Here is a 24,103-nt window from a genome sequence, read left to right on the forward strand (position 1 = left end):
TACACATTCGTCAAGCCAATCTTTAAAAAAAGAAAATATTGTGAAACTGCTAACTTCGCTGAAAGCTCCTCTGGCCATGGAACTGTGTAAATATCAATCACACTTCATGTGTTAACTGTGGTCTTAAAATCATCGCAATTTCTGATCAACCTGTTTCCTTTCTTTATAATGATCACTGGCTAATTGAAATACGTGCATTTACTCCCAATTCATGTAACAATTCGGCCTTCCTATTGCACTTGCATTGTGAACTTGACTGGATGTGCATGAAAAAATGTAGGTACAGTGGAATGCTTGAATGAAATATGTGCTTCAAATCTCTTTGGCGTTATCCAGAGTTGGTGAGAATAACTGCTGATAATTCTCTGATAAAGAATCTGAATCCTGGAACTGTACTGAGGTTGACATCTGACACACCTCATCCAATACTCTGAAAGCAAATGCAGTGAATGCGTCTAAACCAAAAGTGTTTACAGCCAACGCCAAACTTATGATAAAAAAAGATGGTTTGCCAGTCCATGTTCTTGTATTTTGCCCACAGTCTAATTTGCCCTTTAGAAGGAATTTTTTGCAGCTATATGAGATAACCTGTTGAAGCAGTACCTTCAGACAGAGAGAGCCCAAATGCTAACAGGTTTCCTGGTTAATCAAAGAAACTACTGCTGCAGAGAAAACTGGATTGGGTCATACCACTATTGCTATTCTACTTAAGCAGTAATTTAAGAGGTGCTTGATGGGGTTCTGTCAACACTGGAGTTGAAGCGAAAACCAATGCTTGGTCAGGTTCTTCTGTCAACAGTGTAATGGTGAAAACTGGCAGTTGCACACTGTGTTGTTCTGGCACATTATTGTCAATTGCCCTTGCTTGAGATATGCATAACATGTGTTGAAAAAATGTGGCCACTGGTGACATTGTTGCTGCATCCAACACTTGAGACATGACTTGAACATAAATGACAATGAAAACAATGCTGAGGGATGGTTGCCTCTCATCTGCCACAAGTACAGAAAGTGAACACTGTCCATCTGTACGCCTCTTCCATCTGAAATGTCCGGCGCAGTGGGAGGGGAGGGGGGGGGGGGACTTCTCTCATTATCTAAGCTAGGCTAGGTTGCACCTGTTTACTGGTCTACTGAAATCTGCTTCTTTACTCAGGTGTCACAGCCTGATTGCCACCTGAGAGACTGAGTTATTTGCCAACGTCTGAAAACTCATTTTGATCAGTCGCAGATACCTCAATATTTGCAATCGTACTTAACTAAGGGTCTGATGACTCCGAAACTCTAGTCAGGTTCTCATTTTCGAGTGCTAATCTTACAATTACCTCTTATTACAGAATCAATCTATAAGACACCACAATTACGCTACTGGCCATTAAAATTGTTACACCACAAAGATGACATGCTACAGACATGAAATTTGACCAACAGGAAGAAGATGCTGTCATATGCAAATGATTAGCTTTTCAGAGCATTAACACAAGTTTGGCACCAGTGGCGACACCTACAACGTGCTGACAAGAGGAAAGTTTCCAACCGATTTCTCATACACAAACAGCAGTTGACCAGCGTTGCCTGGTGAAACGTTGTGATCCTTCGCGTAAGGAGGAGAAATGCATACCATCACGTTTACGATTTTGATAAAGGTCGGATTGTAGCCTATCGCGATTGCGGTTTATCATACCACAACATTGCTGCTCGCGTTGGTCGAGATCCAATGACTGTTAGCAGAATATGGAATCGGTGGGTTCAGGTGGGTAATACGGAACGCCGTGCTGGATCCCAACGGCCTCGTATCACTAGCAGTCGAGATGACAGGCATCTTACCTGCATGGCTGTAATGGATCGTGCAGACATGTCTCGATCCCTGAGTGAACAGATGGGGATGTTTGCAAGACAACAACCATCTGCATGAACAGTTCGACGACATTTGCAGCAGCATGGACTATGAGCTCGGAGACCATGGCTGCGGTTACCCTTGATGCTGCATCACAGACAGGAGCGCCTGCGATGGTGTACTCAACGATGAACCTTGGTGCACAAATGGCAGATCATCATTTTTTCGGATGAATCCTGGTTCTGTTTACAGCATCATGATGGTCGCACCTGTGTTTGGTGACATCGCGGTGAATGCACATTGGAAGTGTGTATTCATCATCGCCAACTGGCGTATTACCTGGCGTCATGGTATGGGGTGCTGTTGGTTACACGTCTCCGTCACCTCTTGTTCGCATTGACGGCACTTTGAACAGTGGACGTTACATTTCAGATGTATTATGACCCGTGGCTCTACCCTTCATTCGATCCCTGCGAAACTCTACATTTCAGCAGGATAATGCACGACTGCATGTTGCAGGTCTTGTACGGGCCTTTCTGGATACAGAAAATGTTCGACTGCTGCCCTGGCCAGCACATTCTCCAGATCTCTCACCAATTGAAAATGTCTGGTCAATGGTGGCTGAGCAACTGGCTCGTCACAATACGCCAGTCACTACTCTTGATGAACTATGGCATCGTGTTGAAGCTGCATGGGCAGCTGTACCTGTACACACCATCCAAGCTCTGTTTGACTCAATGCCCAATCATATTGAGGCCGTTATTACGGCCAGAGGTGGTTGTTCTGGGTACTGATGTCCCAGGTTCTATGCATCCAAATTGCGTGAAAATCTACTCACATGTCAGTTCTAGTATAATATATTTGTCCAATGAATACCCGTTTATCATCTGCATTTCTTCTTGGTGTAGCAATTTTAATGGCCAGTAGTGTAGTACTTTCAAACTTGCATTTATGGATGAGCCCTTGTAAGTCCACTATCCAAGAAGCACAAGACTTATCATTACACTTCCTGTATTAGTTAAGCTGCAATCTTGCTCGCACAATATGCATCTGGAGACAGAAATGCTCCCTCAACAAATTCCACAATTTGTCAAGCTCTAATGCTTAAGGGTCCATGAGTGTTCACAGCTTTTGCACATTCTTGCACAAACTGCTACTGCTATGTAACAAACTGCTGTAGCCTGCAGGATCTGTTATGTTGCTTACCTTGCAATACAGCAAAAATGTACATAGGCAGTTTTCCCACTTCTCTACAGTGTTGTCAAGCAAAGTGAATGGCAAGAGTGGGTGCAAAGATTATTCCATAGATGCTTGCCCCCCATCGGATGCATAAATCACATTTCAGATCAGCTTTGCATTTTGTTTGAATATCTCCCACACCTGCTTCTGCTGAAGTTGTTATTGCAGTCGATATGTTGCTGTTGTTGTTGCAGTCACTTCAGTTCCAACTATTGTTGCAGCTGCATCTCTTCTAACTGTTTACAGTGCCAAAGCTAACAAAATCATTTTGAGTTAATTGGCATGTGACAGTAAGCCCTATCACCACTTTACTAATGCACAAGCCAGATTGTGTGTGTGTGTGTGTGTGTGTGTGTGGGAGGGAGGGGGGGGGGGGGAGAGAGACAAGTCAGTTTCTGAGAAATTGGTGTCTAGCTGGAAAGACTGAATGGTTGATGGCAGTAACTGTACAAAAATCTGACAGGACAAACCAAGAGTAATCCAAAACGTGAAATCCAAGAATTGTCAATGACATACACACACAACCACATTAGCATACTGAGAGAAAAACCAAGATCAAACAAATAACTGTGTACGAAAGTAAAGTTACCAATCAGAAACATTCAGAATCATCAACACAACTGGATTAGAAAAGCCTGCACAGTTTCCTACCATCAAACGGCCACCAGAGGCTATTGCCAACTGACGAGAAGTGCACAATCCCACACTAAGGACACAAAAGCAAACAACTCTGAATGGCCAATGCTGGTGCATCCAGCTCGATCTCGATATCATGGTCCAGTGTAGGTACTCAACTATTCATAGGCCATAAAGAGGAATTCTTAATACTAACTGGGAATCCTAAATCCATCCCCTGGTTCAAATTCATTGATGAGATCTTCATGGGACTCTCTCTACATTCCTCAAGAACCTCATCATCATCTGTTGTACTTGGTCCTCTTCAGCACAACACACCACCTTCCTCCATGCCTGTCTCCATCTCACAGATGGCTCCATCAGTAACTCCATCCTTATCAAACCTAGCATTCACCAACAATACCTCCATGGCAACAGCTGCCACTCATTTCACAACAAAAAGACCCTTCCATACAGCCTAGCCACCCGCAGTTGTCACATCTGCAGTGACAAGCAGTCTCTCTACAAACAGTGAAGGACCTTGCTGAGGGCTTCACAGGCCAAAATCACCCTCCCCACATAATCCAGAAAGCAATCTCTCCTGCACTGTCTCCTCTCAGTGATTTATCATCCTACATGTACCTACTGACTGGCTACAAAAGAGTGCTCCCCTACATGAATCAGTACAACTCCAGACTGCAACAACTGAACCATGTTCTCGCCAGGGTTTCAACTACCTCTCATCATGCCCTGAAATGAGGAATATTCTCTGCACTATACTCCCACCATTCCCACAGTGGTATTCTGCCATCCACCTAAACTGCATAATGTCCCTAACCCACCACTGCTCCTAACCCCTTGCCCCATGGCTCATATACCTTCAATGCTCCTAGATGCAACACCTGTACCATATACATCCTCCCACAACCTTCTACTCCAGTTCCATCACAGGGTTTTTCTACCTAGTCAAAGCTGAGGGCACCTGTGACAACTTTGTTACAAACACTGTGAGCGTGAATGGTCAAGAGGACACTGGATCACCCAGTTGCCGACCATGCCACAGAACACAGTGTGACTGACTACAACCACTGTTTCACAGCCTTTGCCATCTGGATTCTTCCAAACAACATCAACTTTACTTAATTGTGCAGGTGGGAATGCTCTTAAAACATATTCTCCATTCCTGACACTCCCTGGTCTCAACCTCAACTAGCCTGTGTCCAACTGTATCTAATCCCTTATCTGCTCCTGCTCAAGCCTAATATCTGCCTGCTATCCACACAGAGCACCTGCATAGCCTTTCACCTTCGCTGCTTCCCACCTCTTCTGATTTGCTCACAAATATAGCAACCCAATGCTGTACACAACAGCCCACTATCCCGCCATCCTGTAACTACATTCCATCACACTATCAGAGGTATCACAGCACCTTCCCCCACCTCTACCCTGCTATCCCTCCCTCTCCACACCCCATGCTTCTTCTGTACCCCATTACTCACCCTGACCAAAAACGCTGCTCACTGCACCCAGAGATATGCTCACTGCACTCGCACCTCAACACAGAGAGATAATGTTGGTTGGTTTTTGTGCGTGTGCGTGTGTGTGTGTGTGCGCGCGCGTGCACGCGCGCATGCATAATGCCTTTTCCATCATTCATTAATTATATATGAATGACTAATTAATGTATCTGAAAACAAAGATGATGAGACTTACCAAACAAAAGTGCTGGCAGGTCGATAGACACACAAACACAAACATACACACAAAATTCAAGCTTTTGCAACAAACGGTTGTTTGTGTGTCTATCGACCTGCCAACGCTTTTGTTTGGTAATTCTCATCATCTATGTTTTTATATATAAAAAACAAAGATGAGGTGACTTACCGAACAAAAGCGCTGGCAGGTCGACAGACACACAAACAAACACAAACATACACACAAAATTCAAGCTTTCGCAACAAACTGTTGCCTCATCAGGAAAGAGGGAAGGAGAGGGGAAGACGAAAGGAAGTGGGTTTTAAGGGAGAGGGTAAGGAGTCATTCCAATCCCGGGAGCGGAAAGACTTACCTTAGGGGGAAAAAAGGACAGGTATACACTCGCACACACGCACATATCCATCCACACATACAGACACAAGCAGACATATTTTCAAATATGTCTGCTTGTGTCTGTATGTGTGGATGGATATGTGCGTGTGTGCGAGTGTATACCTGTCCTTTTTTCCCCCTAAGGTAAGTCTTTCCGCTCCCGGGATTGGAATGACTCCTTACCCTCTCCCTTAAAACCCACTTCCTTTCGTCTTCCCCTCTCCTTCCCTCTTTCCTGATGAGGCAACAGTTTGTTGCGAAAGCTTGAATTTTGTGTGTATGTTTGTGTTTGTTTGTGTGTCTATCGACCTGCCAGCACTTTTGTTCGGTAAGTCACCTCATCTTTGTTTTTTATATATAATTTTTCCCACGTGGAATGTTTCCTTCCATTATATTGATATCATCTATGTTTTTAGATATATTTTTCCCATGTGGAATGTTTCCCTCTATTATATTCATATGACTAATTACTGTATCTAAAAAGAAAGATGATGAAACTTACCAAACAAAAGCGCTGGCAGGTCGATAGACACACAAGCAAACACAAACATACACACAAAATTCTAGCTTTCGCAACCAATGGTTGCCTCGTCAGGAAAGAGGGAAGGAGAAGGAAAGACAAAAGGATATGGGTTTTAAGGGAGAGGGTAAGGAGTCATTCCAATCCCGGGAGCGGAAAGACTTACCTTAGGTGGAAAAAAGGACAGGTATACACTCGCACACACACACATATCCATCCACACATACACAGACACAAGCAGACATTTGTAAAGGCCTTTACAAATGTCTGCTTGTGTCTGTGTATGTGTGGATGGATATGTGTGTGTGTGCGAGTGTATACCTGTCCTTTTTTCCACCTAAGGTAAGTCTTTCCGCTCCCGGGATTGGAATGACTCCTTACCCTCTCCCTTAAAACCCATATCCTTTTGTCTTTCCTTCTCCTTCCCTCTTTCCTGACGAGGCAACCATTGGTTGCGAAAGCTAGAATTTTGTGTGTATGTTTGTGTTTGCTTGTGTGTCTATCGACCTGCCAGCGCTTTTGTTTGGTAAGTTTCATCATCTTTCTTTTTAGATATATTTTTCCCTCGTGGAATGTTTCCCTCTATTATATGACTAATTACTGTCTAATACAAATTTCTTTTCACATTCTTACATGTCATTATCTCTGAGATACTCAGTGTCAATAGCATTCTGTGCAAGTGTTGTTCACCATCTCTTACATCCTCAGCAAAATTTGTCATTTTCCTTATGCTCGTCTTGATCTTTTTTGGCCTTACATCTTAGAGATGAATTGTTTTGAGCTGCATAACAGTTTATCTTAAAAACCCTAATAGGGATGCTAATATAAGTACTTACACAAATTTTGTTACTATTTTAGTTTTTAACATAAATCAGAAAGGTCATGGTTTAGCTACATCATCAGTAAACATGAATAGGCTAACCCTATATTTAAAGCACCAAACTAATACAAAATAAACTTAAACAACTGTACTCACACAAAGATGTTTCATTTCGAATATTTTCAAATAAAATATTTAAGGTCTGCAGTAGCTGCACACAAACATAGCTTCCACATTTTTGCTTCATTATTTTTAAAAAGAAAGACAGCATGTTTTTTTCCAAGAAAAAGCTGAAAATATAATGTAAAATATTACTAAACTGTACAGTACTTCCCAAATAACACAATACTGTCACTGTAATCCTCAACAGGGAATACTTACTCAAAGACACTGCTGTCATTTTGGTCACCCCATATTAGTATTTCAGCAATTGACCTCAATGTTTCTACAAGAAGTCCTCTATTTGTTTCTGACACTGATTGGTTTTTAGATAAAACATTGTACAGGTACCTGAAACAGCGCAATTTTATGGTAAGCTTTTTAATTCATAATACACAAAACACAAACAAAATTTGGAAGTCAAATGAGACTGCACACAATGAATATGGCTGAAATCACTGTAGGGAAAAGTGAGGCACATTTCAACCAACTTTAGATTACAATTTTCTCATATGGAACACAATATTTTATTTTTTGTAACCAGTACTGTCGATTAGCCCCTAGTATAGTAGGATGGACAATTTGGAAAAAAAAAATTCAATGCTCCCCAGTAGCAAACAAAAGGCTAAATTTCAAATTTAAGTCAAAACACATTCTTACTGGAATATACCCCTACCAGGGAGCACTTTTCAACATGGGATTGGGTACTTTTCAGCACCTAAATAACAACAGCTCTGTATATTTTTAACCAACTACACATATTTTATTGGTGTAACAGGCCTATAATATATGTGCAAATACGAATGCAGCAAAATTACTGATATAAAATCGAAAAAATAGAAACAGAATTGGCTGCCTTAATTTTACTTTGTAATTCCTGCCTTCTCTCTTATTTTTGCCCCACAAACAGTAATCTGTTGTCCTTCCCTGTACACTTCACAAGTTCAAAATCATTTATTTGATAGTCTTCAAATCATCATCATTTTAAGTCCATGAAAGCTACCATCAACCTGAATGTTGGTTTTAGTACCAGAATAGTTTACTAGCTATGGTCCTATAGGAGGTGGAATACCACTACCTTTGAGCTGACTTATCCACCCAATTACAGAGGGACCAACAGTTAACATGGATCCTGAATCACTATGCAACTCGGCACTTTTCTCATTAAAAACCATCACCAGATGTGTAAAAAGTGATAAATGACAGATTAAAATCTTGATACTGACAAGAAATCAAACCCGTGACCTCTGTATTTGTAGTCTGGCACTTAGCACTGTGCCACTAAGACAGAAATCTTCTACAAAAGGCTTCATTACTCAACTTTTTCAGCACTGGAATGGCTGTTTAATTGGCCTATAAATAAACAATCACGTTCCCAAGCAGAACAATAACTGACAACACATCCATTATAATCCATAAGAGTATTGCTATTCAATAAATATTGTTTGTGGTGTGCAAAATAATAGTTAAATTTTGTTTTCAATAGTGCATACTTAATACGAACTGACGTAAATGAGATTATTTTGCCCAATTAACTCAGAAATTCTTCACCTAAATGTACTAAATACCACTCAAAACACTTTCTCTAAAAGTAGTAAGAATGCGTTAACCTTGAGGATTGATTTTAACCCTGTTAAATGTACCCCATCCCACTTAAATAGTTTATTTTTATATGAAATAATATCATATGTTACTATATGGAATAATGCCCACAAATTGTTTCCTTTTAGATTTGGGTAACATGGTGAGAACTTGCAAAAACATGTGTATTGAACTAGAAGCGATTGAGGAAAAGAATGCAAGGCCATGAAAGCTGTAGAAGATCATATCCCTTGGAACTGCTGCAGATCTACATGAGAAGCAGTATTCTGCATTCTTTGGTGTATTAAGAAACAGTAAAATACACAAGTCAGAAAATTTTCACTCCAAATGAAGAATGTCAGCTTTATGATTACAAATGCAAATGGACAATGTACGTTTTCTCTACTTAGTGTTCAACCGTGGAGTTGGTTTGTAGCAGTATGCCACTCCCTTCTCCTGCCTCCGTCCTCTTCATTGCCGCATATGCTGTACATCCCACATCATTCACATCTGCTGTTGTACATCCTTGGTTGTCCCTGGTGATTCCTTCCCTTAATGACTCCTTTTGCTATTGTTCCAATGATTTTGTTGCATCTTAAAATGAGTAATTTAACTTTGTCTCTTCCTGTTTGGATGTGCCTTTGTGGCGGTCTGGTTTCCTGCACTCCTCTCAGCACCTTAGATCGATAACACACATCTCTCCAACAATCATCATCATCCTCCTGTAGCATGGAATCTTCATGGCTTCTAGCTGTCTTCTATCTTGTTTTCCTATTGTCCAAGTTTCACACCTGTATATAATTAGTTTCCTTACTCCAGACTGATGTTCTTGCCATTGAGTAAATTCTTTCTAAAACTAAATTCAATTTTCGCCTGCAGTCTTCTGCTCACAATTTCTTTCCAGCTTCTATCATCCCTTATGATCCTGTACCCATACCTCTATCATTTCTATTCCCTCTCTTGCAATTCTTATTTTTGAAGGTCCACATTCTTCTTCAGTACTGCATACTGTCACTTTAGTCTTCACCTGTTTATTCAAATCATAATTATTACAGAAGATCCTTTCCAATGTGCTGAGGACCTTCTCTACATATTCTTCCTTTTCCATGATTGTTGTTATTGTGGTCTTCAGTCCAAAGACTGGTTTGATGCAGCTCTCCCTGCTATTCTATCCTGTGCAAGCCTGTTCATCTACAAACAACTATTGCAGCCTATCTGCAAACAACTACTGCAGTCTATGTCCTTCTGAATGTGCTTTTGGAATATTTCTATGGTTTTTACCCCCCAAGCTTCCCTCCAGTGCTAAATTAGTGATCCCTCAATGTCTCAGAATGTGTCCTACTACCAACCAAATCTATTTTCGTGTCAGGATGTGGCACAAATTTCTTGTCTTCGCAATTCTATTCAGTACCTCCTCATTAGTTACTCAATATAATCATCCAATCGTCTGCATTTTCTGTAGCAGCACATTTCAAAAGCTTCTACTCTTTCTCATCTAAACTTTTGATCATCCACGTTTCACTCTTATATGTGGTTACATTCCATATAAAAAATTTCGAAAAAAATTCCTAACGTCTAAATCAATATTTGATGTTAACAAATTTATTCTCTTCAAAAATGCTTTTCTTGCCATTGTCAGTCTACATTTTATATCCTCTCTACGTCGGACATCATCAGTTATTTTGCTGCCCAAATAACAAAACTTACCAACTACTTTAAGTGTCTCATTTTCTGATCTAATTCTTTCAGCATCACCTGACTTAATTAAACAACAATTATTCTTGTTCTACTTTTGTTGATGTCCATCTTAGATACTCCTTTCAAGATCCAGTCGTCATCATCAAAAGCCTTCTCTGAGTCTACAAATGCTATAAATGTAGGTTTGCCTTTCCTTAACATAGATTTCATAATCAGATTTTAAACTGTTATACATGTCCAGGGGCGGATTTGGAGTCTTATCACAATTTATTGGTTATGAACTGTTGATTAAAACTGAAGAAATTGCAAAAAGAAGGAAACTATGGAGATGGATCTTGGGTAAGTTTAAAGAACCACAGGTTGTTGAAAGTTTCAGAGGGAGCATTAGGCAACACGTGACAATAACAGGGAAAAGGAATACAATAGAAGATGAATGGGTAGCATTAAGAGATGAAATAGTGAAGGCAGCAGAGGATCAAATATGTAAAAAGACATGCCTAGTAGAAATGCTTGGATAACACAAGAGATATTGAAGTTAATTGGTGTAAGGAGAAAACATAAAAATGCAACAACTGAAGAAATGAGATTCACAGGAATTGCAACATGGCTAAGCAGGAGTGGCTAGAGGACAAATGTAAGGATTTAGAAGCATATATCACTAGGAGAGTAATAAATAAAGCCTACAGGAAAATTGGAGTGATCTTTCAAGAAAAGAGAATCAGCTGTATGAATATCAAGAGTTCAGACGAAAAACCAGTCCTAAGCAAAGGAGGGAAAGCTGAAAGGTGGAAGGAGTACATAGAGGGTCTATACAAGGGAGATGAACTTGAAGGCAATATTATAGAACTGAATGACAATGTAGATGACGATAAGATGGGAGATATGATACTGTGAGAAGAATTTATTGAGCAGTGAAGGATACAAGTCAAAACAAGGGTGCAGGAGTAGATGACATCCTGTCAGAATTAGTGATTATGTTGGGAGAGCCAGGCAGGACAAAACTCTTCCATCTGGTGTGCAAGATGTTTGAGACAGACGAAATACCCTCAGACTTCAAGAAGAACATTATAGTTTCATGCGATTTTTCAACTTCTCCCGGCATATTTCTTGCTCGAACAGTCCAAAGGTGTACTGTCGGTCCATAGTGTCCAAGGGGCACAATATTTCGGTGATCAGACATGTCGCCATCGTCAGGTGTGCTGACAAACTGAGCTCCTGAGGGCGGGCAGCTGTCCTAAATCCCCTTCCCCTGTAAGGCATTCTCACCACGGTCTGCGTGTTGGCGGTCGCTGAGAGGCTGGCGCCAGCGTCTGTGGTGGCGTCGGTGTAACTGCCTCGTCCGCCCTGGTCGCTCGTTCATTTTCTTTGCTGAGCCTCTTTTTAATTAGACTCAGTGCTGGTTCCCATGCCTTGCTGAGGTTATAGCCTCAATCTCTGTTGACGAGTCCGTCCCTGGTATGAATTTCAATAGCCTCTCTAATGACGTTGTCCCAGTATTTAGATGTCCGTGCCAAGACCCTGGAATGTTGGTAATCCATTTCATGTTTTTCGGACAAACAGTGCTCATCTGATCACAGAAATATTGTGCCCATTGGACACTATGGACCAGCAGTACAGTCATGGACTGTTCGAGCAAGAAATATGTCAGGAGAAGTTGAAGAATCACATCATATACCTCTACGGGGAGGAGATGTATCGCAGCATGAAGAAATTCGACAATCTGCGCCACCGAAGGAGCCGTTTGCTGAGTGCTTTTGCCTTTCTGAAGAGATGTCGTGCCGATCAGGTTGTGCCAAACTTTGCTAAGGTCATGCATCACATCGACTCTGCAGCAGCTAAGAGAATTAAGAAGCATGCTAGCCTCACCTTGGGTCATGAGAGGGTGCACTTTACCCACCGCAGCCTTGAGTACAACTCCCAGGAACTGCTTAAACTACATCTACAACTAGCCAATCATTTTAATCCCGGGACCTGGGACTGGATTGATGGTGTTACCTGGGTGACCACCAATGTTGCACATAAGAAGGCCTCAGGACGTCAGATATCTAAATTTTCTCGTCTCTCTGACAAACCATCGCTGGAGGCCCCACACAAGACGGTCATCAATCTCACGGACATTGAGCTGACTGGTGATGCAGTCTCTGTTCTGGAGGAGGGACTTAATTTTGACCCACACCTAGGTTCATGGCGGTAACGGACATCGTCAGTGCAGTTGAACAGGTTGCTGCGCGACTACCATCTGAAGCACCCGAAGAAGTGCGCCAGGAAACCTGCCGTGCTCTGACGACAACTAAACCGATCAAGTCGAATATTACCAGTAAGGAGAGGGCAGCCATTCGAGACCTGAGATAGAGCCCTGAGATTGTTGTCTTACCAGCTGACAAAGGCAATGCTACAGTTGTCCTTTCCCATAAGGACTACATTGACAAGATGCAGAGCCTGCTAAGTGACGAATCTTACAGGAAGATCAACGCTGACTCCACAAAGAAGGTGGAGAACAAGACTAGGGCTCCTCTCAAGAACGCAGATTTACCGGAGGGTGTCGCCAAGAAATTGACACCTCAAGGACCTGTACTGCCAAGACTTTATGGACTCCCTAAAGTCCACAAAGAAGGGGTGCCGTTATGCCCAATTGTCAGCAACATTAGGGCATCTACATATTTGCTGGCCAAATACCTGGCAGACCTACTAAGCCCTTATGTGGGTAAATGCCCTCATCACATTCGGAATTCTATGGATTTCGTAAAACGTCTCGAGAACTTCAAGCTGAAAGGCTCAGATATCCTAGTGAGTTTTGATGTTGTCTCGTTATTCACCAGGGTGCCTCTTCGAGAGTCAGTTGACCTCATTGCACAGAAATTTGACGAGAAGATGACCGACCTTCTCAGGCATGTTCTGATCTCCACGTATTTTCTGTTTAATGGAGAATACTATGAGCAAACAGAAGGAGTCACAATGGGGAGCCCACTATCACCTGTGGCCGCGGATTTCTATATGGAGTATTTCGAGGAGGAAGCTTTGGCGTTATCCAAATGGAAACCTACTTGTTTCCTATGTTATGTTGATGAAACATTCATGATATGGCCCCATGGAAGAGACAAGCTTATAGACTTCATTACACACCTGCACTCCATACATCCGAACATCAAACTCATATGGAGACAGAAGCAGAAGGAGGTTAACCATTCCTGGTCGTCATGGTCAAAATAAGAGCGGATGGCACCCTGGGCCATGGGGTATACAGGAAGAAAATGCACACCGACCTGTATTCGCATGCAAATAGCTACCACCACCATTTGCAGAGGTATAAGGGTACTAAAAACACGGTGCACAGGGCGTGTACCATCTCGGACGCAGAGAGTCTGCCCCATGAGCTGGAACACCTCAAAACTGTATTTCGGAAAAATGGGTACTCGGAATAGCAGATCAGACGCACTCTCCGCCCCACCTCTGCAGTACAGCGTGTGGAGACGGAGGAAGCAATAGCCACAGCCTATATACAGTATACTGGTGCACTATCGGGGAAAATAGGACGAATATTGAGGAAACACCGAGTAGGAACTGTCTTTTGCCCGCCCAATAAAACACGCGCATTATTGGGAAGTGTCAAAGACGATCTTGGTTTGCAGAAGGCCGGCATAGTACCACAGCTGTGGTGATGTTTATGTGGGTACCACCAGAAGAACTGTTTCTAAACGTTTGGAAGAGCACAAGGGAAATTGTAGAAGAGGAGAAACGGAACGATCAGCTGTTGCGGAGCATGCTTTCCAGCCAGGGAACCACAATATTCGTTTCGAGGAGACGCAAGTACTAGCGGCCACGAGCGGATACTACGAAAGGCTCTACAGGGAGGCAATCGAAATCGCTAAACACCCAAATAATTTCAACCGAAAGGAGGAGGGCGTCAAATTAAACGGTATATGGATGCCGGTGTTAAAGAAGATGTGTACCACTCGTCCACTACTGGATGATGGCAACGGCGATCGACGGCGACAGACAGCGGCCAATTGCACTGAAGTTTTCAAAACACGTGACGTCATGCCGCGGCGCGGGGGCGCGCGGACACGGAATTTAGCGGCAGTCAGTAGCGAGCCAGTGTGTGTGTTGGACCTTCCATCAAGCTACGGACCCCCTTGAAGATGTCTCCCGCAGTCGGAGACGAAACGTTGGGAATCACCTCAGAATTCATCAACCGACCACGGCATAACAGCCCGGATAATTATAATGGACATGATATTTCCGGCCGTGAAAGTTTACATTTTAGTATCAGTTACACCAACGCCACTACAGATGCCGACGCCAGCCTCTCAGCGACCGCCAATGCGCGGCCATGGAGAGATCGCCTCGCGGGGGAAGGGGATTTCGGACGGCCGCCCGCCCGCCCTCAGGAGCTCAATTCGTCAGCGCACCTGATGATGGCGACATGTCTCATCACCGAAATATTGTGCCCGTTGAACACTACGGACCGGCAGTACAACCGTGGACTATTCGAGCAAGAAATACGCCGGGAGAAATTGAAGAATCATACGGAATTATAATTTTCTTCTTGAAGTCTGAGGGTATTTCACCTGTCTCAAACATCTCGCACACTAGATGGAAGAGTTTTGTCATGCCTGGCTCTCCCAACATAATTACTAATTCTGACAGGATGTCGTCTACTCCTGCACCCTTGATTTGCCTTGGATCTTTCACTGCTCAATAAATTCTTCTCGCAGTATCATATCTCCCATCACATCATCATCTACATTCTCATTCAGTTCTATAATATTTTTTTTAGACATTTGTATTTCCTTTCCCCTGCTTCATTTGTTGCATTTTTATGTTTTCTCCTAACACCAATTAAATTCAATATCTCTTGTGTTATCCAAGGATTTCTACAAGGCATGTCTTTTTACATATTTGATACTCTGCTGTCTTCACTATTTCGTCTCTTAATGCTACCCACTCATCTTCTATTGTATTCCTTTTCCCTGTTATTGTCACGTGTTGCCTAATGCTCCCTCTGAAACTTTCAACAACCCGTGGTTCTTTAAACTTACCCAAGATCCATCTCCATAGTTCCTACCTTTTTGCAATTTCTTCAGTTTTAATCAACAGTTCATAACCAATAAATTGTGATAAGAATCCAAATCCGCCCCTGGAAATGTAAAACAGTTTAAAATCTGATTATGAAATCTGTGTCTTACCAAATGTTACATAATCAATCTGAATCCTTCCGGAGTCTCCAGGTCTCTTCAATGTGTGCAACCTTCTTTCATGATTCTTAAACAAAGTGTTAGCAATGATTAAATTAGCTCTGTACAAAACTCTGTCAGATGGCTTCCTCTTTCATCCCTTTCCCCAGTCCATATTCACTTACCATGTTTCCTCTTTTTTTTTCCCCCTGTTATCGAATTTCAATCCCACACTGCTACCAAAACTTTCGGCTCTCTCACTATCTGTATAATTTTTTTTTATCTCGTCACACATCTCTTCACTCTCTTCATCACCTGCAGAGCTTGTTGGCATATCAACTTGTACTTCTGTGGTGGGTGTGGGCTTCGTTTCTATCTTGGCATTCACTATGCTGTTCATAGTAGTTTACACACATACCTATTTTTTATTTATTATGAAACCCACCCCTATTTGATTTTGTATTTTTAACCTTGTATTCTATTCCTCCTGTCACCGAACATTACTAATTCCCACCACATCTAAATTCAACCTATCCACTTCCCCTTTTAAATTTTCTAACCTACCTGTTTGATTAAGGGATCTAACATTCCACACTCCAATCCATATAACGCCAGTTTTGTTTTCTTCTGATGACGACACCCTACACCCTCCTAAGTAGTCCCCAAGCAGAGATCTGAATGGGACCCAAGAGGATTCCACCATTACATTATTAAAAGTTAGAAATAAGAAGAATCAACTGATTAAAAAAAATCATAGCTTGTATACACGTTTGCAAAATGGGTAGGCTCAAGTATTACAAAGTAGTTGGAAAGCATATAGAATAGCTGACACTGACTGTAACAAGGATTTAACGAGTCTGTACTAACAGGTCAATTTACAAAAACTTGAAACCACTAGCTTTTCAAGAGCAACTGATTTCAACAGAGAATATGTCAAAGAATTTTTTGACTACTTTGAACAAGTTATTCATTCAGATCATTCACTGAAGACTGAATATATAACCTGGACATTGTAGCATGTGTTTGTATGCTGAAGTAAACTGCAAAACTGAATGTGAACCTAACACAAATAAAGAAAACCCAGGGTTTTTTTGTGGAAGTCTTTGGCATACAGAAAAAAAAGCAAAGAACTGCGAGCAAGTACAACTGAAAGAAACATGAAGAAAAAGATATCTGACCCTCTCAAACGCAGTGAGGAAAAATACAACTGGGAGAAGAAATGGAAATCATTCATAACTTAAAAAAAAAGTGAATAAATAAAAAATATGAATGCAAGGTTGCAAGAAAAGTTATAGCCTACTCCATGATCTTTCAACAGTTTAGCTTTTCTGCACGATTCAATACCATAGATAAGATTGTGAAAATACAGACTTAAAAATGACAATCATTTAAATATTACAATTAAAGGATATTGATCCTGTGGAGTTTTCAGGGAAAAGACAACAAAGTTGTATTTGTAGGAAAATTCTATTTCTATTTTTTTGCATTTTATATCAATAATTTTGCTGCATTTGTGTTCATGGATAGAATGTTGGCCCACTAAATCAGTGGAATATATGCTTAGTTGATATAAAAATAAAAAGAGCTGTTATTATTTAGACGCTGAAAGATACCCCTTCCGCTGTTGAAAAAAATCCATTGTGGGAGTTACTCGGGACTGTGATATAAATTTACAAGATGTCCAATACACTATAGTAGTGTAACTAATGGTCCTACTTGATAAAAATTAATTTTTGTGCTTCACAGGAAAAAATATATTAATCTTCAATTGGTTGAAATGCAATCCTCTCCCCCTTACATCTGATTAAGTGGTAGTAAAAAGTGTATAATATCAGCATTTTATTTTCTTGCTAGAACATGGATCCATTTGTAATTTGCACAATCAAGTGCTACGTACACAACAATCTGCAAATTGATTGCAGTACCAAATCAAGTGCACAAAAACTAAGACCTAATATGATATAACAGTGACTATTCAAATAACGCAAACCATAACATAGAGGTTTTCTTCAGCCAACTTAAAATGAATACAGTAACACTGACATGCACTAGCTGTACCCCATAACAGTGACATTTGTTGGTACATATACCAAACATACATAACATAGCTATTCACTACACAATCAGTTTAAGTAAAAATGTGTGTTAGATTTCAGTTATGACAGCACTTGGTCACAATAGTCAAGATTAGGTATTTTGTATATGATAAATTTGTTAAAAGTGCATAACAATATTTCATTCTGGCAGCATATTAATTCTGTAAATATTAGCAGTTCCAGTTTACTCTAATATAATCACCTATTTTGACAAAATGACCAGGTAGTAAGTATTATATTCAAATGTTTTATGTTTTTTATGTTATACTTTTTGACATGTTCCACACCCACGAGAATCATCTCAGCTTCTGGTCTATGGAACTACAACTGAATCTAATCTAATTTATTGTAGCTTTTCATTTATACTATAACAGCAAGAGATCATTAAAAATTTCAATACTAGTTCCTGAAAAAACGCTAGTTTTTTTTGTTTTGTTTCTTTTCCTCCATTAGGAGATTAAAAAAATAATCTGTTAAGGAATTCAAATTTTTAATGATCAACTGCTATTACAATGTAAATAAATATTAGGAATAAACTTGCTGCTGCAAATAAATATACGTGTTTATCATACAGCTTATGTCAACAGTATTACCAAGTGCTTTCACTAACGTAAATTAATATTTTGAATAAATGTCTCAGAAATCATTTTTATCTGTATGTAAATGTCAACTGTGGCATTATTTATAAAATACCAAATGTCACACAGTTTTGTAATTCATGATTTTTTTATGCAATTGTTGAATGTGATACTGTATAGGGTAAAATACGGCTACTACATCTACTAATACTAATTACAACAACAATAACACTAATAACGCTGCTGTTGGGTGTCGAAATACCTGGGAAACAGCGAAATCAATTTTAGTTGTTGGATATTTAGCACAACTATGATACATCTTTCCTACGTGTACACGTTACAGGATACAATGTCCATTGCATTCAAAAGCTAAACTAGAGAAAAACTCGGAACGACAGCTACTCACTTAAGATGTTCCAATGAATGTGGATTTTTCGGTTTCCATAAGCCGCCTCCAAACCAGCTTCTACTTCTGAACATTTCGGCGAGTCTCTTGGTGGGTGACAATCACGAGAATAACTGAGTCATAATGCATTAACCACAAAACCCATTTCAAGCGTAACTCATTAAAGGCTGGGGGATGTCACTCTCGGCAAATGTATTTAAAGGAACATCATCGTCTAACACACAAAACAGAAAACACTTACACTCTATCTATAAGGGATATGCAAATACAAAAGCAAACACTCCCTCTCCACCACCATCGTAGGTTCTGACACTGTTGTTGTTAACCCGCTTGACAGCAATACGTCACGTGATGCATAGGTGTTTTATCTTTGTTCGCCTACATTTCTGATTTCATATCAAGGAGTCATGCTCTATAGTTCTCGCCATATGATCTATGGTTCACACGATAGATTATAAGAATCTTTGAAGTGAGCATTCGGATGGGCACAACGAGAGCTCTGTCCGCAACATCTCCTGCAGTTCAAGTCACGTGATTTTGGGACCATGCAGTTTAACCCATATATAGCTCATCGTACTTTGAGGCTTATTACCTTGCTGCTACATATAGATCACATTTAGAAGCACCGTGAATCTTTGTATACCCGTTTTACAGACATCTTAACAGTTTGATATCAGGAACTTAACTTAGCTTAAAGATATGAGGAGCAATTGTATTGTGCCTTTTCCCACAGTGTCATAGCACAGCACTTTATTTACGTTTTCCGACAACAAGGTAAGAGGTGACAACCAACAATATTTTATTTACGTTTTCTGCTTATTCATACTGTCGAATCTCTATTCTAATTAATTACGCTACAGTGACACTGCAGAAGCTGACGAAGTGTCACCAAACACAGTGCATTTGAAACTATGAAACTGTTACACTAAATACAGTAAGCGATCTGCGCCACCTACTTATCCATTATTATTTTCAATTTCTCTTTATTTACTCTTCTACTCTTTATGCATAAGAAAATATCTATGATCATAAAAGTAAGACCATACACTCTGCACAAAAAATTAAAAAAAACACAATATCAATGATCGAATATTGGAATAATAAAAGAACTCACAGCCAAAAATATTTCTTTAGGTTTTTGTTGCACTGATTCATGCTACCGAATCTGTTCTGATTAATTACGTTACAATGATACTGAGTAGGAAACCGTCTCATACAGAAATACTTGGATACACACATGGATTTGAGAACCTGCACAAAGTGTAGGATATTAATCAGACTGTCATGTACGAATTTTACCTGCATTTGAGCATAGTACTAATATGTATACACTGACTGGAAGTTTACTCAAAGACACTTGCAAATTTATCTAGCAGTATCTCATAAACAAATGGCCATAAAATTGTAGAAATTATCTCTACAATACAAGGACCTAGCCAAAGAGAGGAGGGTTTCCAGCAGGTCTGGACCCTCCTACCCCTCCCCCATTTCCAAGAAGAAATGTCACTCAACCGTTTTGCCATGTAGTGAAATTTAAAGATATTTGTTTCTCAATCACATGACGAAAAAGGGATGCACACTATTAACAGTCAGCAAGGCCAATGATAGATTTAAACCATCTATATATCCATAGCATAATCGGCTGTCGCCCGTCAGTGTTTTAACCATGAAAATTAATGGCCCTGTTTGAGGTCAGGCGTTGTTAACTCAATCAGTGCAATTCTTACTTGCAGTTGAATTTAATGTAAGTGCTATTGTTTATTGTTTTTGTGTTGTGTGCTGCTGTGATAGTTTCTAATAATGGGTCATTTGGTAATGCGAAAGGAGAGGAAAACCGTGTTTGTTTTGCCACTAACGTTGTGGAAAGTTAAAAATGAACATGCACTACGAAATTAGCCCAATTACATATCTATAGCAGTTTAATGCTAGCACTGGAGTCATTATTTGAAGGCTGGTAGAACTTTGGAGTTGCAATATTTCAGTATTTCACAAGGCAGCAGAGCAGTAAATGCAATTATATACAACATTAAATGAAAATAAGTGCATAAATCTGCATTTGGATTTGTCTGTGAAGCCCAAAAATCGCGCTGAATTACCATGCAGATTTAAATTTTAAAATATGCATGGATTCTTAGACAATTAAAGAAGAAACTTGCAATGTCAGAATTCAATCATTTTTGTGACACATTTTTATTTTATTTTAAAAAAATGTACAACAATCAGTTTTTTCAACTTCTGCGCTGAATTAGGGTAGCTCTCTGCTTATTGAGCCACTACGCTAGCAATCCCTGAATCCAGAAGGCAAAGTGGTTTGAATCAAACTGCTGGCAACCTTGAAAATGATTTCCTGTGATTTCTCATTTTCAGTTTGGGTACATGCTGAGGTTGATCCCTTCTATAGGCCATAGCCAATTCCTTCTGAATACCCTTCTTTCCTGAAAGATTCCAATTCCCTTAAAGATGTAGCTCCTCTGCTTCAATGAAAATGGGTGCATTGAAGATGTGCCAAGCATTTGTTTGGAGAAGCCCAGCTATAAAAGCCATATGATAAATAAATAATAATCCAAATTCTCCTTATTGAGGCTCAGGCATTCATCTTCCAGGACATTCTTTAACTCAGAAAATTATCTTCCATACATGGCATGAAGCACCAGATGCATACTTAAATGAGGATATTTGCAAAAGTGTAAGCTTGAATAATTCCAGATCCTTTGCATTTGCCACCAAAAATTATTGTAGCTTCTCTGTCGAACTGAGATCCCTTTATTCCAATAGCCCTGTCGATAATAATCAAGGAGTCCTAAAAAATTAGCACTATGTGTTACTGATCACTCCCTCAGCTCAAATTGAGACTGAAAGATGAAGAGTGTAAAATATCCTTGGAGAGTGAATGGCGATTGGAGCATGACTGCTTCTTAGTTGTTTGGCAAAATACAACACTCCTAAGTATAAAGACTATGTCTCCATTTGGTGAAAACTCCGAGATCATTTTGGAATGAAATAGTTTATCGCTCTACATGGAAATTTTCAGAATGAATGAAAAACCTGAGTCTTTTTATGGTCCTCTTTAACATATCAGACCCTTCCCCCCTCCCCACTTTTGGCAAAATCCTGGCTAAATCCTTGTACAATACAAGACATATAAAGTGCCTCATACATTTGTTTTACATAGCTAGGAAAATTAAGTGGTGTTCCTTTTATATATTTCTCTTTATATCTGTAGCAACAACTATACTGCACTAAAACTCAGACATGCAGAAATGTATGTAAAACAAGGCAAATACCTGTAATATTCAAGTTTCGCTATTATCGAAAACTGTAGGTGAGCAGAGTCGTCCCACAATCACCTGACTATCCTCGTTTGATGCACTTACTCCAAAGATAAACATACTCTACGGTTCACATTAGTGGTTCACACTGTGATGCACTTATTGCTTAATAAGTGCACAAACACCAAAAATTTCCCTTAAAGAGGGTAGCCCTAAATATCATCTGCATTTATCATACATTAAGTCTGTTATCGAGTTTGATAACAACTATAACTAAACCCAGAATGTTTTACGAAAATAGTAGTTTTTACCACACCCATTTTTGTGTTGCCTTAATATAAATCTTGTTTTGTGTATTTGCGGCAATTCTTATAGGGCATTATCAACTTTTTAGCTAAACATCTTAAAAGACAAGACTTAGCAATCATACACAACCACTCGCTCACCGATAGATCTGGAAAATTGCGCAGATCACACCGGTGTTTAAGAAGGGTAGTACGAGTAATCCATCGAACTACAGTTCTATATCAATGACGTCGGATTGCAGTAGGGTTTTGGAGCATATATTGTACTCAAACATTATGAGTCACCTCGAAGGGAACGATCTATTGATACGTAATCAGCATGGTTTCAGAAAACATCGTTCTTTTGCATCGCAGCTAGCTCTTTATTCACACGAAGTAATGGCCGCTATCGACAAGGGATCTCAAGTTGATTCCGCATTTATAGATTTCCGGAAAGCTTTTGACACCGTTCCTCACAAGCGACTTCTAATCAAGCCTGTGGGCCTGTGGTGTATCGTCTCAGTTGTGGCACTGGATTCGTGATTTCCTGTCAGGAAGGTCGCAGTTCGTAGTAATAGATGGCAAATCATCGAGTAAAATTGAAGTGATATCAGGTGTTCCCCAGGGAAGCGTCCTGGGAACTCTACTGTTCCTGATCTATATAAATGACCTGGGTGACAATCTGAGCAGTTCTCTTAGGTTGTTCGCAGATGATGCTGTAATTTACCATCTAGTAAGGTCATCCGAAGACCAGTATCAGTTGCAAAGCGATTTAGAAAAGATTGCTGTATGGTGTGGCAGGTGGCAGTTGACGCTAAATAACGAAAAGTGTGAGGTGATCCACATGAGTCCCAAAAGAAATCCGTTGGAATTCGATTACTCGATAAATAGTACAATTCTCAAGGCTGTCAATTCAACTAAGTACCTGGGTGTTAAAATTACGAACAGCTTCAGTTGGAAAGACCACATAGATAATATTGTGTGGAAGGCGAGCCAAAGGTTGCGTTTCATTGGTAGGACACTTAGAAGATGCAACAAGTCCACTAAAGAGACAGCTTACACTACACTCGTTCGTCCTCTGTTAGAATATTGCTGCTCGGTGTGGGATCCTTACCAGGTGGGATTGATAGAGGACATCGAAAGGGTGCAAAAAAAGGGCAGCTCGTTTTGTATTATCACGTAATAGGGGAGAGAGTGTGGCAGATATGATACGCGAGTTGGGATGGAAGTCATTAAAGCAAAGACGTTTTTCGTCGCGGCGAGATCTATTTACGAAATTTCAGTCACTAACTTTCTCTTCCCAATGCGAAAATATTTTGTTGAGCCCAACCTACATAGGTAGGTATGATCATCAAAATAAAATAAGAGAAATCAGTGCTCGAACAGAAAGGTTTAGGTGTTCGTTTTTCCTACGCGCTGTTCGGGAGTGGAATGGTAGAGAGATAGTATGATTGTGGTTCGATGAACCCTCTGCCAAGCACTTAAATGTGAATTGCAGAGTAATCATGTAGATGTAGATGTAGACAATCAGTGGTCTTAATTTAAAGTTGTTTACTGCCTTGTAAGACATTGCACCAGCCGAAATGCAGCCCAACTGTAAATGCTGTTCTTGAACATGCGATGAATTGGCTGATGTTTGAAAGCAGCTGGAAATCGCCCTAACTACTGTCAAACGACTGGCAGCTGCTGCAACTCAGTGTGTTGGAAGAGCTCCTGAGAGTTGTGTACCTGTTAAACCA

General features: G+C 40.3%; 1 protein-coding gene across 4 annotated transcripts in view; it reads right to left on the bottom strand.

The window, feature by feature from the left end:
• LOC124776391 (protein CLEC16A homolog) overlaps positions 1–19,146 on the bottom strand; it is a 256,003-nt gene extending 236,857 nt beyond the window's left edge. For all 4 annotated transcript variants that reach the window (XR_007015616.1, XM_047251363.1, XM_047251362.1 and 1 more), the window contains exons 1-3: positions 18,812–19,146; positions 7,501–7,629; positions 7,276–7,409 (exon numbers count right to left, since the gene is read on the bottom strand). Coding sequence is in view for 3 of the 4 variants with exons in the window: in XM_047251363.1 (XP_047107319.1) it covers positions 7,276–7,409; positions 7,501–7,629; positions 18,812–18,885 (337 nt within the window). In the remaining variant the exon portion in view is untranslated. The remainder of the gene's footprint in view (positions 1–7,275; positions 7,410–7,500; positions 7,630–18,811) is intronic.
• Between the last annotated feature and the right edge of the window lie 4,957 nt (positions 19,147–24,103).

The sequence above is a fragment of the Schistocerca piceifrons genome, chromosome 2 (assembly GCF_021461385.2).
Source record: "Schistocerca piceifrons isolate TAMUIC-IGC-003096 chromosome 2, iqSchPice1.1, whole genome shotgun sequence".
Lineage (NCBI taxonomy): Eukaryota > Metazoa > Arthropoda > Insecta > Orthoptera > Acrididae > Schistocerca > Schistocerca piceifrons.